This window comes from Hesperophylax consimilis, chromosome 14 (genome assembly GCF_061612785.1).
Source record: "Hesperophylax consimilis isolate HC1 chromosome 14, BYU_Hcon_1.0, whole genome shotgun sequence".
NCBI lineage: Eukaryota > Metazoa > Arthropoda > Insecta > Trichoptera > Limnephilidae > Hesperophylax > Hesperophylax consimilis.
In genome coordinates this window covers 13,696,338-13,714,860 of record NC_142849.1, presented here as the reverse complement: position 1 = coordinate 13,714,860, position 18,523 = coordinate 13,696,338, and the positions used below count along the sequence as shown (strand labels likewise).

The window sequence follows — 18,523 nt, the reverse complement described above, 5'->3', positions numbered from 1 at the left end:
TCAGGGCTCACATTGAACAACATAGATTTTGCACATACACATTGGTTAACATTATTCCTCTTATTATTATATACTTTTACTATTATCACATCGCATTACTGTCCTTTATAATAAATAACCTTCCTCTAACTTAAATTAAATATTCAATCAACGCTTTGTTTTAACCAATTTTATTGTTTATATAAAACGGACATGTTTCGTAAGCAATGCTCACTTCTTCAGGGTTTGCTTAAAACTAAATTACAAATATAGACTTAACCTTTGGAATGTCGAGTTCCTGCGACCGAATCCCTGGTGTGTCCCAGTGTTTTAATGTCAGATTACCATATAGATACACGCCAGCGCCCAATGGATATAAATTTTTCATATCCACTGGTACTTTTGGCACGCTTAAGAAGTTAACGATATAGTGGGATAATAATGGTAATAGGGCATAATTTACAATGGGAACAAAATTAACGGGGGGTCATTTAAAAACATTTTCTGAATATTTAAATTCTTCTTTACACCCTTTCTAACACGTTAGTTGTATTTAAACAATATAAGTAGTTAAAACTAAGGATGGGTTGTTTCACAGAATTTGAACATTTCATCAAATTTTCAAGTTCTGTTATTATTTCATCACGGGCTGGTTGTTTCACAGTACGTGGAAAATAACAGAACTTGAATTTTAACTTTGATGGATTTTTCAAATTCTTTGAAACAACCTGTCCCTAAGTGTTGATTATTTTTATTTAAAATAGTGCCACAAAATATTGCTGTGTTTGAAGAAGTAAATAAAATATGTTTTAGTATTAATGAATTAATCTGATACCAGTAAAACAAAACATATTCAATTTATTTATAATTTATTACCTACAGAGTAAAATTATTATTAGTAACAAGATTTTTAACCTACATGAATAAAAATTATAATGTAAAACATCTCATTTGTCTCACAAACTTGTATTAAAAACATAACAGCAACATACAACAAACTAACATCATTCACTCGCAGTCATCCTTACATAAGCGGCATTCAAGAAGTCAGGTCATTCCACATCCAACCTATGTTCTCCTGGTCATGGCACAAGATACAATACATATTATTAGAGTAATCAATTTTATTTATATAGATAATGAATATTATTTTTTACCTAGTTTAGAGTTAATTTTCTGCAATGAGAGCTAACGGCAAGTTAAATTTGAAAAAAACAGCATCCATCGCTTGAATTTCGTCTTGAAATATTCTGGGGTGATGAGAGCGAGAGATTCCGTAGTCAGGCTCGGTGGAGGGTGAGAGAGGGTAGGGGGTATGGCTGCGGGGATGTTGTGGGCGCAGGGGGGTGGAGCACGGGGGCGCGCGAGACATAAAGGAGGAGTCCAGGAGGGAGCGCGATAGGGCAGAAGAGTTGAGAGGGGCGGGGCCCACGTGCGACGTGCGCTTGCGACTGTCCATACGCCGCTTGCGCTCCAGGGAACATCTGATCTTGGAAAGGATCTTGTAAGGTTCTCCACTTCGTAATATCACACACATTTCCTGAAAGAAATATAAAGCTTCATTTCATATTTCAACTCTTCTAAATATAGCTAAAATTATATTAAGCGGCACTTTGATTCTGAATGGCGGCCCTTTAGCGGGACCATACTGACATTGGTTAATTTATATGAATATGTCCTAAAAGTGAATGTTACCTTTCTGATATCGTCGTACTTGCCAAACATCCAGAGAAGAGTGCAGAACAAGCGGCAGAGCTGGCTATCCTTGTCACACCAGCGAAGCATCAGAGTGAGCATGGTGTTCAAGTGATCCACCTGAAACAGATGACATTGTACAGGCCGTCCTCGTTACATTTCATACTTCCTGCCGGTAATAGTTGATGAATGCAATTACCCAATATAATAGGCACCTGGGTCCTTACCTTGTATACATAATGTGCCGTGGGACTGAACTTGGTCAGGTTCAGCAGTATGGCTACGCCCAGCTGCAAGGTCTCCAGAGTGGACACGGAGCGGTTAGTGGAGCCCATGTAAGCCACCAGGCGAGTGACCAATGGTAGTGCCGTCTCCCGGGATCCGTACATCATGGGGTATACATTGGTCACATAGTCTGCAACAGGAAACCAACCATAAAACACACCATATTCAAACAAATACATTACAAGTATGAGAGTCGGGTTAGTGATAATTAGTTAGTGACCTAGCGTCTTGAAGGCCCGGATGACGGAGGCGACGTCCTGGAAGTGGCAGAGCACGTCCATGGCATCCTCGCTTCGCTGCGCCAAGGTCTGCTGGTCCGACTGCAGAGCCCCTTCTCGCCAACGTCGCCGCAGGGCCGCCACCGCGCAGTGCTCGGCAGCCTGTCGCCGCACTCGGTGACCCCGCCAGTGTTTCTGAAGAGTTAAATGTGTTACTTTATAGTTAAATAGTATGTGTGTTTTATAAACATGATAAAAGACATACATAGTTAAGTTGTAGTAAACTGCAATAATGACACAAATCAACAGTTTTGAGCAGAATGTCTTTGTTCATTATCTCTGTGCACACAAGCAACTTTAGTTGCGGCAACGGTTGCGTGCATCAAAATCCACTACGGTATTTGGAGGTGTGACGACACTGGGAGACTTTTTTTGGATTTTGAAATAGTTTTTAACTAAAGGTGGTCGTATGCAGGGGTCCCAAGGCCAGCCCTGTGCAAGCGCAATTGGAGCAGTCCGCTCCGGGCACCGACTTGTCAAGGAGCCAAAGCACTGATAATACCTAAAACCTAATACAGTGCACTTGAGATTTTTACCAGCGCCAAGCACCGTTTGGTTCAGGGCCAGCCCTGAGGGGTCCTTAACTATTGACGATAACATTGGAACAATTATATTACAAATAAGTATGCTTTTAATAGTAAAGATTTCTTACTGTATGTGAATATACTAAGAAATTTTTAGATTAATAAAAACCAATATACTCAAACTGGCTTCGGAAAGAAGACTTACTCGAGACCAGAAAGAGATTGAACAAAAATTAATTACCTGTATGACCGTAGCTGCCTTGCAGTTCTTCAGCCGCTGTTTTCTCTCCTCATGCTGCTCCACCCGACGGCTGAGAGAGCGGCGAGCCAACCACCCGCGCACCGCTGCCTGGATCCTAACCACAGAACATCTCACGTGGCAGTAATAATCTCTCTCTCGTCTCATAGAAACAATGGCCCTTCTGCGCTTCTGGCAACTAATGACCGCTTCTTTCAACTTGCTGTATCTGCGCTGCTCTATATATCCTCGCCAGTAAGATTGTATAATCCTGGCACATTCGTTTTTGACAGTCAATTCTCTTTTCTCGGCTTCTAATCTCACTTTTGTTCTGAATCGTGTCTGAATAAGCAGGACTGAGCGGCGGATTGCGAGATATCTTTTCTGTGCAATCCTTCGTCTTATAATTGACTGAATCCTGACAATGCCGTCTCTCATCTTCAAGTATTGCCTTCTGACTTCTCTTACTAGGATGTAGCTTCTGAAACGCTTCTGGATTAAGATTGTACAACTTTTCAGATGACTGTATTCTCGTCTAGCTGCAAACATTCTGTAGAATGCCTGAATTTTAGTTGCAGCGGTTCTTTTAATCAGATAATTTTTCCGGCACAGTTTCATTTTGAAAAGACTTTGAATCGTAATAACATGTCGTCTTAATTGTGAGTAATAATATTGCTCAGTTTTCATGATTGTGTATGACCTGTAGAATCTCTGAATTATTTCGGCGCTAGATTTCTGATTACGATATTCTTGCAAACATTTCACCATGGCCAATTTGGCTCTGTACTTCCTCTGGATGAATTGAATGGTCATCTTAGTATTCAAATACTCTGTTCTTGTTATTTTTGTCAGCATGTAACTTCTATACATCCTCTGTATTGATATTGTAGACCAGATCATTCTTAGGTATATTTCTCTTTGTGCCTTCATAAGGCAATAAGCTCGGAATCGCTTTTGAATAATTATGACTGCTTGCCGTTTATCGTCATACTCGTTCAAACATTTTTTCATGGAGATATGGGCACGATATCTTGCCTGAACAACAGTGCAAGCCTTTCTCAATTCCAAATAAGAATGACGACATGATCTGGCAAGAACTAATTCCCGATACTTCTTTTGTAGTAAAACTGTAGAGGCTCGTAGTGTTTCATAATACGAACGAGCTAACCTCATGGAGACAATAGACCTGTACCATTGCTGAATTCTGATTACAGCAATTCGTTTTGAATTATACTCTTGTAGGCTATGCTGCATGGAGATATTGGCACGATATCTTGTCTGAATAACAGTGCAAGCCTTTCTCAATTCCAAATATGAATGACGACATGATCTGGCAAGAACTAATTCCCGATACCTCTGTTGTAGCAAAACTGTAGAGGCTCGTAGTGTTTCATAATACGAACGAGCTAACCTCATGGAGACAATAGACCTGTACCATTGCTGAATTCTGATTACGGCAATTCGTTTTGAATTATACTCTTGTAGGCTATGCTGCATGGAGATATTGGCACGATATCTTGTCTGAATAACAGTGCAAGCCTTTCTCAATTCCAAATATGAATGACGACATGATCTGGCAAGAACTAATTCCCGATATCTCTGTTGTAGTAAAACTGTAGAGGCTCGTAGTGTTTCATAATACGAACGAGCTAACCTCATCGAGACAATAGACCTGTACCATTGCTGAATTCTGATTGCGGCAATTCGTTTTGAATTATATTCTTGTAGGTTAAGCTGCATCAAGATATTGGCACGATATCTTGTCTGAATAACAGTGCAAGCCTTTCGCAATTCCAAATATGAATGACGACATGATCTGGCAAGAACTAATTCTCGATATCTATGTTGTAGTAAAATTGTACAGGCTCGTAGCGTTTCATAATATGAACGAGCTAACCTCATGGAGACAATTGACCTGTACCATTGTTGAATTCTGATTACGGCAATTCGTTTTGAATTATATTCTTGTAGGTTAAGCTGCATCGAGATATTGGCACGATATCTTGTCTGAATAACAGTGCAAGCCTTTCGCAATTCCAAATATGAATGACGACATGATCTGGCAAGAACTAATTCTCGATATCTCTGTTGTAGTAAAACTGTAGAGGCTCGTAGTGTTTCATAATACGAACGAGCTAACCTCATCGAGACAATAGACCTGTACCATTGTTGAATTCTGATTACGGCAATTCGTTTTGAATTATATTCTTGCAGGTTATGCTGCATGGAGATATTGGCACGATATCTTGCTTGAATAACAGTGCAAGCCTTTCTCAATTCCAAATATGAATGACGGCATGATCTGGCCAGGAGTAACTGTCTATACCTTCGTTGTATTGTAATAGTGGAGGTGCGAAGTGTAACATAGTCCGAACGAGAAGACCTCATAAAAAGGATAGACCTGTACCACCGCTGAATTCTGATTGTCGTAGAACGTTGAGTATTATATTCTCTTTGACAATGTTCCATATCCTTTTTAGCTCTATAATATCTTTGAATGATCAAGATGGCATTGTATTGCCTTACATATTCATTTTTTATTTTTCTCATTATTATAAGAGCTCTATATCGTTGTTGCAAGACAATAGCCGCTTGGCGAAGGAGATTATAGTTTGTTTTTTCTCTTTTCATCTGTGTGTTTGCTCTGAAGTGTTTCTGGATAACTAATATTGCTTTTTTCCACCTTAAATATTCTGTTCTGACCGTCCTCATGACAATGAGTGCCCGGAATCTCTGTTGGAAAACAATTGCTGCTTGACGAATTCTATCAAAGTTATTCCTTTGTTCAATCATTTCTCTATTTGCTCTATAGCGCCTCTGCATTTTAACAGTTGCAGATTTCACCTGTAAAAATCTCTGTCTCTCTTTTTTAGTGTTTAGATGTCCCTTGTAATATTTCTGAATCATTATAATAGCCTCAATTTGTATCAAATATGTTTTCCGAGCCCCCTTCATTTGAAGATATGCCCTGAAACGAGTTTGTATAATAACAGTAGCCCTTTTTAAGGCCAAGAATTCTCCACGACATTCTTTAGACAACATGTTACTCCTATATCTGCGCTGCAAGTTCAAGACACTGAACTTGAGGGAAATATACTCTAGTCGTATTTGTCTTGTGCAGATCACAGATCTGTACCATTGCTGAATTCTTATAGCCATCTCTCTTTTATCACCCAACTCCTTCTGACATCTGATGGTTTCCAGTCTGCCTCGGTACATTCTTTGAATATACACAATGGCATTGTACTTCTTCAAATATTCAGACCTGTAAGCCCTCGTGACCATGAGTGATCGGAGTCTTGTCTGAATTATAAGCGTGGCCTTTTGAAGTTTGCAGTAGTCTTGTTTGGCTCGTAGCATGCTGAGTCTGGCCCTGTAGTGAGACTGGAGGACGCAGCATGCTTGTTTTAGTTGTAAATACTTGTACCTCTCTGCCTTCATGGAGGAGTGAGCTCTGTAGTGTTGTTGAATGATGGTACAAGCTAGTCGAATAACCTGATACTTGTCTCGATCCCTCCTCATTTGCAGGTAACCTCTGACGTAAGTTTGAAGAACAATGGCACTTTGTTTTTGTTGTAAGAACTTTACTCTGGCCGCTCTCATGGCTAATATTGCTCTAAACTTTTGCTGCACGAGAACAGTAGCAGCTCTGAGATACAAATAATTGTTGCGTACTTGTTTTGCGAGCACCCAATTGCGATAAGATTGTTGAATTGTTACAACAGCATGCTTAGTGTCTGTATATTGCTTCTGGCAAGTTTGCATCAGCAAGTTGGCGCGGAATCTTCGTTGAATAATCAGCGTGCTTGATTTCAGTTCCAAGTATTGTTTCTGAATAGACCTTCTCACCACAACAGCCCTGTAGTATCTTTGAATTTTGACAGTGCTTTCTTTTAAGGTAACATACACACGCCTCGTTTCTTTCATAGAGGTGTACGCCCTGAAAGCGGTTTGCAGTCGAGTAGCAGATTCACGTAATTGCAAGAATTTTCTGCGATCTTCATTTTCAGCTCTCAACTGCTGGAGTAACTTTATTTTACGATATCGGCGTTGTATTATCACAGCTGCTGAACACTTTCGTTTTTCAATGAGCACCTTTCTGGCATTTCTAGTTGCGAGTGTTCTTCGGAACCAATTCTGAATGATAATAGAGGAATTTTGACAATTTTTGTAATAATTTCTGCAAGTCCACATCCTCCAGTACTTCTGCAGCACAATACAAGCATCGGTTTTTCGCTGCAGCGTAACCAAATACTGCTTGCGAGTAATGATAGCTTTCCACCAACTTTGTATTTTAGTGGCTGCGTTAAAGAGTCGGAGTGTCTTCTTGTGTTCAATCCGCTTGTTGATCCAAATTGCAATATATTTCTTGCGCCACCACTTCTGGATGACGAGGGCGGAGGTGCAGAAGAGAGGTGCGCGGAACTGGTTGATAAGTTGCCAAATCAAAGACAGGGTCTTTTCCCGGTGTCCGTCCACTATATCTTTAGGAGTGATGTCACCGACAATTTGAAAGCCGGCTTCCTCCAGCGCCGAGAGAGCGAGCTTCACATTGTGTAGCTTTTGCAGCAGAGAAATGGGTGGAGTCCTCAAGCCGGCCGTGAGCTTTTCCTTCATCAAGATGATTTCCATCAACCGTGTCAGTCTAACTCCATCTTTCAGATCTACAGCCAAATTATGGACTGCATATTTGAATTCGTGAAGATAAGTTTGCTTGTGGGATACTAAATACCCCGTTGGCCTTAAATGTTTATTTATATCTCCGACTCCTGACAAAACTTCCTTAGTAAACTGGATAAGTATTTGTCGGCTCTCCTTGAATGGAGCGTTTCTACAAAACAGGCAGGGATCGTGAGGGATCATCTTATTTAGTTTGGCTTGGTCCAAAAAGTAAACCAAGAACAGAAATTTCTTCAGTGTAAACTTCTTCACATTCTCCGTGTACTGCTGAGAGTGCACATTGGGTAAGGAGTGCTTGGTACTGGTGCTAGAGTATGGGTCCCTAAAAAGGCGCTCAATTATAAACGCAGATAACCCCATAAAGTCATCGTTGGAGGAAAGGGGTATTTTAGCACCGTACAGAGTTTCCAGTCCGATTCGTAACCAGAGAGGGTTATAGCACATTAGTAGATTTAGGATAATCTTTTGTAATCCTATATCCAGATGGATATTTTTATCTGTCCTAATGGAGAGAAACTTCTTTTCAACCTGATTGGCAACTTTTAGAAAAACCTGGCTCATGTCAGCGCTGTCAATAAAGGTCTTGGCAGATTTCCTCAGGCTCTCCAGTCTGTGAGACGTGTGGTACTTGGCGGACACCTGTTCCTTGGTGGGAGCGGGCGCCGCCTTGTTGCGGCTCTCTATCCAGGCCTTGCCGATGTCGATCTTAGCGCTGTCCAGGTTTGTCTCCAGATCTGCCGGCGGTGTCAACAAGTAATTGAGCCACATTTTGAATTCCTCCTCCAACTCACTGTAAGCTCTTTCATCGTAGAGAAATGTAGCCGCCAAGAAAGGGTCCACAGTCGTAGCGATACTCTTAATGCTGACATAATTGTATGTCTCATCCGACTCTTGAATCGTTTGGCCTAAAGTGGTACTTCTCTCCACTGTTTCTTCCTTAGTAAAATTCCTCACTGCACTGGTGGCGGTGGTACATCTAGCCTCTCCCTTCATCAGAGTCTTCATCCACCTGCCGCTGTTGTTGTCGTGGGGAATGGGCTTATGCATACTAGCGCACTTTGTCGGCTTACTAATTTCAAAAGTTTTGTTGACTATAAATGTCTCACATTGTGGGTGCCTATGAGTGTCAGCCGCGCTGACTTCTGACAAGAAAGTGCATTCTTCAGGGATAGGAGCAAGGGAGGAGGGGCTGGCCGGCCTGGGGGGAGTTTTCTGCCACAAGTTAGCTTCCAAGATATCTCTTACTCCGGATATATTATTCTTCTCCTTAATGGCATTTCTCATCTCAACCCTCTCGTTGAAACTGTTCAAGTTTTCATTGAAAGGTAGTTGACGGGGAGTGACTCGAATATAAGCGAGGAGTTGTGGTTCGGTGTAAGTGACCGGGGGAGAGCCGGCTACGGAATATGGAGAGCTTTGGTTGTTGGGTACTACGGGCACAATGGGAGAGTCGCCTTTAGCAAATGTATCAGAACTCAATTTCCCAAAGGTAATGTTCATACCGTCGCCGGGAGAATAGCCCACAAACAGATCCTTGCACACCCGATTGTTGCCCCGGCAGGAGGAGTGGTCAAAATCTTTTGTCTCAGTGGAACATCTTTTCGGGTTGAAGTTTTGCAAGGAGTCATTGATGTCGCTTAAGTTTTTATTGGGTGTAAAATTAGAATAATCAAGTGCATTAGGTGTGAGCGCATTCACATTGCAGTAATTGGAAGACGCCGGGAGACTTTCCTCCGCTCTGCTGACAAGTACATGAGGTTTAGCCGATAAGTATGTGGCATCTTTAGGATCATCCATTTTAGAAAAATTACTCACGTCACAGAGATCAATAATTGGATGAGTTAAGTTGGCGGACACGGTATTTGGATGAGGAACCTGTTGCTGAAGGTATTGTTCGTGTCTCGTGTCATACTGGGTATATGTGTGCGTATCGATTGTCTCTTTCATCGTATGATTGTTTCTGATAAAGTCAACTCTCATCTTCTCTTTGTCAGGACTGTCAAACACCTCCAATATCGCCGTTTTTGGGCTTTTCACATTCCTACCACCTGTGGGGCGGTTCACATTGCGATTCAGAACTGGTGTAAAACCTAGATTGTCAATCAAGGAATCTATGTTATTACCAAAATAATTGTTGCGGTTATTTTCTTTATTTCCTTTTGATACATACTCTGGAGTCAAATGACACATATTTTCTTTATCAATAATGATTGGTACTTCTTTTGAATAATATTGGCGAGACACTCTCGAGGGTGTGAACTCCATATTTTCAATAGCGTTGAATATGGAAGTGGGGGAAAAGCCCTCTGAGTTTCCTTTCCCGTTCGTTTTGAAAGATCGAGGGTGAGTATAGGAACACTCGTTTTCTTTGTCTTCATAATCCTGCACTAGATATGTTTCCCTTCCTTTAAAATGGTCTGTTTTGGAAGTCCAGGGATCGGGGAGCTTGTTATTAATGTAAGGAGGCAACACATTTTTAGCCGGAGACTGTTTATATTTCATGGAGATATCTTGTACGCACAAATTGTCTACATTTAGAAAACTTCTCAAGCTATTTGTTTCACCGGCTCGAGGACTGTACATTTTGGTTTTGGGCGAATGGCGCTTAAAATTTGAAGCCTTGGGACTCTTTTTTGAACTAACCAAAGTAAAAACACTTGTCTTGGAAGTGAAGACACTCGTCTTAGAAGTAACGGTAGTAGTAGTCTTGACGTTGGAAGATAACGGAAGCTTTCTCTTAGCTTTGGCTTGATTGAGCTTTTTACTGACCTAAAAATACAAAAATTACATCTATATACAATTTACAAAATTAAGATTCAAGTGAATAGATCTGGCCGGCGGGAAAGTCAGCAGTGAAAAATAATTCATTACGGTAGAGAAACAACTTACAAAAGTTTTGCAAATAATGACGACATCGTAGCGGCCCCGCTTCTGGTCCGTGATCTGAATGTTGAACCTTTGAGCTGCAGGCGTCTGAGGGCACCAAATCAAGTGGAGCAGGACCACCGAATCGGGCTCAATGCACATCACCTCCCACGATAGCTCTAGACCTAACTCAGCCGGTGGTGTCTTAGCAAAACTCAACTGAAACAAATACTAGACAGTTGGGAGCAGTTGGGACTGTTAAAAAAAAATAATTTAAAAATGCCAAGATGTGTTCTTCTCGAAGTATTTAATTAAAGCATCTAAAATGTTTCTAAGCAATCAAATTTTCAAACCAAAAACACAAATGATTTTGTATTTAACCCTAGATGGTTATAACTTGTCGAATCGACGACGCTCTCTTACTCTTTCTCTCATAACTTTTTTGTGCTTGCTCAAATTGCGCTCTTTTTTTACACAATGTTAGTTGCTGACGAGATCTTGCTGTGAGTGGATGTGCGTGGTGTAAACATTTTGCGAACATAGAGATTTACAGGTATGTACTCGTCGAACCGACGAGTTATAACTTTAGTGTGACTTTTTGAATTTGTATGGGCACTTATTTTTTAATTTAGTTTGTTTCCACTTTTTTATAAAAAAATAAGTGTTATAATTTGTATAACATAAAAAATGTTTTTAAGCAGTTCTGATTAATTTCCGGTGAACATTTTGAATTTTAATTTATTTTAGAACTGCAATATGGGCAGCAAAAAAGCTCTCACGGAGAATAGAACATAGAACGGGTTTTATTGCATTGTGACGATGATTATCCCATTGATTCTGATGTTTTCGGTCTTGAGGAAATCGATTTTAGCGACGACAACAATAACAGCATGAATCGCTGGTGATGCCATTTTTGGAAAAAAGGCTGGAAATACCCAACTTGCGGTCCACCCTAAAGCATAATATTCAGCAAATTTTACCCAGTCCACAATCAGAAATTGAAAATGTTGACGGGGAACCAAAGAAGCGCAAAATATGTCACTTCTGTCCATCAAGCAAGCGAAGAATGAAAAAGTCTTTCTGCATGAAATACGCCAAGAGTGTGTGCGGTGAGCACAAAGTTGAGCTTTGTGCCTCATGTGTTAAATTAGGTTTTTTACTATAGTTTATTTTTATTTTTATATTCTTTTATATATTATATTCAAAGGCAGTGCATGAAATAAGTCACTTTACTTTAAGTTTTTTTTTATTCTGTATTTTAAAAAAGGTAGTTCCTTAAAAAAACTAACAAAGAGGCTGGAAACTAATGCAAAGATTAATGCAACAAAAAAATTTTTTTTTGTATATTATTTTTTTTTTTTTACTCTTTAATAAAAAATGTTACTAAAAATGATTTTGGTGTATTTTTGAGTTGCATAGTTCGCATATAGGAATTTCTTAAAAACAAAGTTCGTCGATTCGACGAGTTATAACCTTAGTGTAGGGTAAAAATATAATAACCATCCAGGGTTAAATAAGTTTTTCACTCTCCTGTGAAATTTGCCCAGCTATGATAAAATCTTGCGTATAAACTTGCGAGCCATTGTTGCATTACGTTTAATGATAAAATTTAATGATAAAATGTTTCCTATAAGAGATCCTGGGTTCATTTCCTAGTTGTGATCTATCTTTGTATCTTTATGTGTCTTGTTTTCTTTCATGTTTCGTTTAGATTTAGGACTATAGGTTGGTATCGATCCTTTCCCAAGATATGTGGTTAGGCTCGCGCTTCAGTACGCAAATGTATACGTAGCATAATATATCACCTATAACTTTTTTAGCCTGAAAAGGGGCATATAAATATAAAGCACACATTTGGATTGCTCTCAACATTTTAAAGCTGATTTTTATTCATAGGCATTCATTCACAAGGCATAAAACCTTAAAATTAAGTAATATAAAACACACACCTGAAGAGGAATAGCAGACGGGTTGAAAACTTCCAGAATCCTCTCAGTCTTAGAGTTGATGCAAACATTTTCAAATGTGACCACGGGAGGAGCAGAAAAGGGCTTCAGAATCAGACGAGGGTTTTCCACTTCCTGAGCCTCTATCTTCTTTTTGCGTACTATCTCCGGAGTGTTGTCCACCTTTAAATTATACAATTTAACAATTAAGTTCTGACACATATCCCTGTTTGTGCATCGTGCCTCTCAACATCTTCCTAAATTCGGACTGCGTACCTATGGAATTATGTGTGAACAAAGGTGGCCAACTTGGCTGGACTACGGTGGCTATGTAACTTTGACGATATGATAGCTATGTAACTTTGATGATATGATAGCTATGTAACTTTGATGATATGATAGCTATGTAACTTTGATGATATGATAGCTATGTAACTTTGATGATATGATAGCTATGTAACTTTGATGATATGATAGCTATGTAACTTTGATGATATGCTAGCTATGTAACTTTGACGATATGACAGCTATATAACCTTTATGATATGATAGCTGTGTAACTTGATGATATTATGATAGCTATGTAACTTCTTCTTGCAATACAATCTTCACAAAAAATCCCATTCATGGTAGATAAAATAATGCCGACTTTTTTTAACTGCATTGGAGCTTTGCATTGGAAAAAAAGAAAGGGTAAATAATTACCAAAGAAAATATTAACGCGATTTATTTTTGGGATATTATGACGTGTTACGCGCTTCCACGCGTTACATAATCGTTATAACGACGCAGTAAATAAGGGTTAATTGTGAAAATATTCAGTGTGTATTCCCGATTTCTAGAAACCCTCTTCTAATTAGAAACAACAAATAATATGTGTTAAGTTAATTTAAAGACTACGCCCACTAAACGTACAAATGCACAAACAAGCAAATCAACAAATAGATAACGAACATTTTCAAGTGATGAAATTGTGGGTTCATAAACGCAACCTGTGAAACAATAATGCCGAGACTACCTACATAAAATATAATGACAGAAGAATAATGTATTTGCTAAAATAAATATGTTGAAATCTTAATTCAACTGTAGTATCACTAGTGTTTAGAGTCAAGCCCTTCTCGACAATTTCATTTTGCATAACCGTTTGACATTTTGTGCAATCGGCCAAAATACCGAAAAACTTACCTGAAAATACATTTCCAGCTTTCACTAAAAACTACACTGTTTTAGAAGGAGATTGTCTCCTGTTTTTAAATTATTTTAACACTTATTTACTCAATTATCTTCAAGAACAATAAAACTTCATGTAAGTAACGATCATTACAAACGGATATTTTGAATATTTTCAACTGATTTTCAAACAAAACAATCAACGACGACTTTTAAGAGTGATCCAATCAGAGACTGGTACGACAGTGTTGCCACTTTATTTCAGTTGGGATACGGAAAAAACGGAAATAAATATTAATACTAATAAAACTGAAAAAATTTAAAAGAATGTATGTTTTAGCGCTAATCATAATTTATTTACGCCCCAGTGGATTTTTACATGAAGTAAATATAAATGTAGGTAATACAGTTTTGTTTTAACTGTAATATCTGTGTTCTGCACTAATTATACGAAAATATATTTTTGATACATAAATAATGATTGAAATATTATATATATGTTATTTAAAAATTATATCACACTCATTAGTCAAAAACACCGAGGACGGGTTGTTTTGGTGAATTTGAACAATTTTTCTAATTTTAAAGTTAATTTTCGAGTAAGTTCTGTTGTTATTTCAGTTCTGTCAAGCAACTAGCTTGTAATGATATAATAACAGAACCGGAATAGAACCGAATAGAACTTGAATAGAACGAAAATGAACGTTGAAATTTGCGATTTCTGTGAATGTCCTATTCAAGTTTTGTTATTCTATCATTAAATATATACATTAAAAAAATACGCATTCAATTTTTATTTGACCTTTCTAATAATATTTTCATACGTAAATTTTAAATTTTATTTCCAGTGTTCCGCCAAAATAGTGCCTACCTAAAATGCATGAATTAAATGGTATTCACGTTTCTTCTAGCCCCGCGATTAGTATCGGGAACATAAATAAACCAATCGGGAATCAATCGGGAATACCAACATACCAACGAAAGTGGTTTATTTATGATAGCAACGCGGTGATTGGTTTATTCATTTATTTATGGCAACGCGAGTGATACGCGAGTGCACGCGAGTGGTTTATTTATGGGTTTATTATACGGGGGGGTATAACTCCGCTTCAAAACGTCAACACAAACTGTAGCCATTTTGAAAATCTATGTTGTGACGTAGGCGATGCTTATTTTTTTTGTTTCTCGCTCACTTTACCATAAGACTCGTGCGCCAGAAAGAGATGGTTCGCAAACGGTGTAATGCGTGTTCTTTCCGCTAGGTGGCCGACTCATGCTTCCCGCTTCCCGCCATTTCACTTCCTCTAAAAAACTGTAAGAAAAGTTTGACAGACGCAGATAGTTGATTTATGATTAATTTTCTCCTATTCCGCTTCACTCTTAATACGCAATATTTCACTTTCAAATAAATGGATTTAGCTTTATTAATTCAAAACATGATTTATTATGTCGGGGGAGACGGTAATGTACGCACTTTTAATTTTAATTTCGTTTATTAAGTCACTTACGCGATATGTCAATTAGTATGCGGCGCCGCCGAAAGCGACTATGTTCATATCAAGAGTTGGATTATATTCATAATATCGTAATTCATACCTACAAAATATTTCATAGATATTGCTGCCAAACAAAAAAATTAGTATTGCCATATTAAATAAATAATATCATCGTGTATAATTAATCCATATTAATATGTAAGTCAATGTATTATTTATAACAAATAATTAACAGATAATTAAATAAAATAACCCGAATAACAAACAAATAGAATAAAATGTGATTAAACGTATTCCGTTTAGGTTAGGTTAGGTTAGAACATGGAAAATAGGTATTAGAATTAAATCACAAACCAGTCTATACAAACCTAGCGTAGCCCACATACTATTTGAAAACTGGGATGTAACTCTAAAGGGGACGCGAGCAGGCGTTATTAAAGGGGCATTTTTTGCTATAGAAAATCACAGTTAGATTAGGTTAGGTTATATATATATATTAATTTAATATTTTCAAGATTTTATTTTCTTTAACTGAATTAGTTAGTAGGTAGGTACTGTACCTAACCCGCGCACTGGCTAGGTAAATAACTAGTTGTGGTATTTCCGACAAATGTCACATTATTTTATTTCTTTGAAATCTCGTGTGACATATCGCGTAAGTGACTTAATAAACGAAATTAAAATTAAAAGTGCTTATTTTTCCGTCTCCCCCGACATAATAAATCATGTTTTGAATTAATAAAGCTAAATCCATTTATTTGAAAGTGAAATATTGCGTATTAAGAGTGAAGCGGAATTCGTAACCTTTACCGATTTATGTTATTATACCATATGATACCAATTGCCAATATATGAAAATATCGTTTACGGTTTATTTATATCCATTTATGTCGTTGACAATGCGTTGTAGCGTTTGCGGTGAGTGGTTTATTTATGCGTTATCGCTTGACGGATATTATTGGAAATGGTTGTCATCTCATACAATTTTCATTTAACGTAATTAAAAATTAGATTTTTCACAAATGAAGATAGTTTCCTTCTAAAGTAAAAAGTGAATCAAAAGGTTGAAAGCGTGGCCAGTGATCCCTAATTAAAAAAATAACATTTTTTGTTATAATTTGGTTGAAACGAAGTGTTATTCCATAATCTGTGCGTAAGAGTGCGGCGGTTATAATATCAAAAATATTTATGTGAACCAATTAACATAAGGATAATGGCGTAATTTCGGTTTGAATTATCAACGTAATTATCATAATAAGCGATGTATTGTTTTGACCACTGCCGTAAAAATGTTTGTATAAATGCCATGGCCATGGCAAGACAAGCATGTTTACGGTAATCATTATTTTCTCTGATAGTACCAACCAAAAATGCAATACCTCAATAATGTTCTTTTAGGTGACGGTGATGGTGCAAAGTTGCAATTTTTGTTTGAGGATAATGCTCTTGCAACCTTAAAAAAGAAGTCGAATAAAAAATCCTGTACTTGGTGTATGTACACAAGCCTTATGGAAAGATGGTATTGGGGAAAAGTTGTGCCCCCAAGTAATGCAAACTTTAATAAAAATGGAGAAACACATCAAGATTTTGGAACTGATTCGGTTGACATAAGTTCCCACAAGGCAGAAAACTTACTTATACCTGAAAAAATTGTTGATTTGACATTGTTGAGCCATATCTACCTAGTATATGTTTTAAGTAGGTACCAAATAAAAGTTGTTTGTTGTACATACCCCTGCTTGCGTACAATAATTTTACAGCTCGCAATACCAATAATACTAGAGTAAAATTTTAATTAACCTTGTGGTAATAATTTCCGTTTTACTGTTTGTTTAGGGACACCAGCTGACACCAGTCTTTTCAACTCCTGTCAATCCCAATAACAAGATTGTGGATATCGATCAAATTATTCTCCCAAATAATGCGATGCATGAATTCAATCAAAATGGAGAAATTATCTTTTCTATACCTCGTTATTTGGAACACATTGCACCAGAAGTTAACACTGTTCTAATTGCAAAGGATTCTTTTCGAAACATACTCTACGGCTTCATTACAAGAAATGCAATGAGTCCCATGAGATAGGTTCACGTGTAATTAATGTAATGGGAAGAAGTTTAACAGGCTTTCTGCATAATAGAGCTAAGATCAATAAGACATACAGATTTCCCCGTATTGAAGGACGATAATATTACAAAATCCATACAGTACAAATAAACTTTGTGAACAATATAAGAACACAACATGACACCACCTGAGATTGCTACGAAGGATTAAAACTGCAATAAAAATATCAATAAATGACTTTGTGTCAATATTTCAACCACGACATTGTGATACAGCAATCAGCGCTCTGCGAGAATGCACTAAATGGGACAGATCAATGATGTGGTTTAAAACTACAGCCGTTGCCAATAATCTCACAAAAAAAATGGCACATTGTTGAATGCATAAAAAAATCGGATTACGATTAAAAAAAATGGCCAAAGACTTCATTGTTTTTGAAGAAGAAATTCCAGTACTCATCAACAAACCTGCAATGGAAGACCAAATTAAACAAAGAAGGTTGAGACACGTTATTCTACCCTCAAAGCATGATGTAAGACTTTTACACGATTATCTAAAAAATAAATGTTTAACCTCTACCGATACTTTGGAAAAAGTTTTCGACTTTATCGCATGGAAATCACTTTGTGAAGTAATTTTGTTCAATAGACGGAGAGTAGGAGAAATTTAAATAATAACTACATTATTTAAATTTAATAATGTATAACTCAAGTATCGACAGTATTTTCAAATTTGTCAATATTATGATTTTGTTTTGGAAAAAGGGGGTCATCGAACCCGCAGGTGTTCTCTGAAAATTCAGTGTTAAGAATCAATTAATGTAAATACTGATCTCTTCAATCAAATGTCCATAGAACATAAAAAGCACACCCAAAATATGGGACACAGCAAAGAAATACAACAGGATTACTCAGGGACGTTACTAACGTATCCAGATTGTTCGAAGCTGCAATGGGTGAAGCTGCGACCGACAAAGATGAATCAGATGATGACATTAATTTACAAAAACAGTATGAATCACCGGATCACCTGGATCGGACCAAATATGTGAGTTTTGAATTGCATTATTTCTTTTGGGAATGCCTGTAATTGTACGCACTTAAATTCTAGATCTAAGCGATTCTTAAAATAATGGTATCATAAATCAGTCAAACGTTCCAGGTCTCCTTGACGGCCTCTGCTGTTGATTGGATATGATCTGACGCTATGAATCCAGGTTTCAAATCCCAGCGTGTGCAATAAATTCAGTCAATTTGTGTTATTTCACAATGTATTAATTATAAACAATATACAGGGT

The 18,523-nt window shown here is 37.7% G+C and overlaps 1 protein-coding gene across 1 annotated transcript; it reads right to left on the bottom strand.

Annotated features, from left to right (window-relative positions):
- Positions 1–3: 3 nt before the first annotated feature.
- On the bottom strand, positions 4–13,811 carry asp (microtubule assembly factor abnormal spindle). The gene is made up of 8 exons (XM_089639867.1): positions 13,679–13,811; positions 12,494–12,673; positions 10,569–10,763; positions 3,003–10,448; positions 2,180–2,372; positions 1,902–2,089; positions 1,675–1,794; positions 4–1,519 (listed from the first exon to the last, which is right to left on the bottom strand). The coding sequence occupies exons 1-8, from the start codon at positions 13,688–13,690 to the stop codon at positions 1,148–1,150; spliced, it is 8,706 nt and encodes a 2,901-aa protein (XP_089495993.1). The 5' UTR covers positions 13,691–13,811; the 3' UTR covers positions 4–1,147.
- Positions 13,812–18,523: the final 4,712 nt, after the last annotated feature.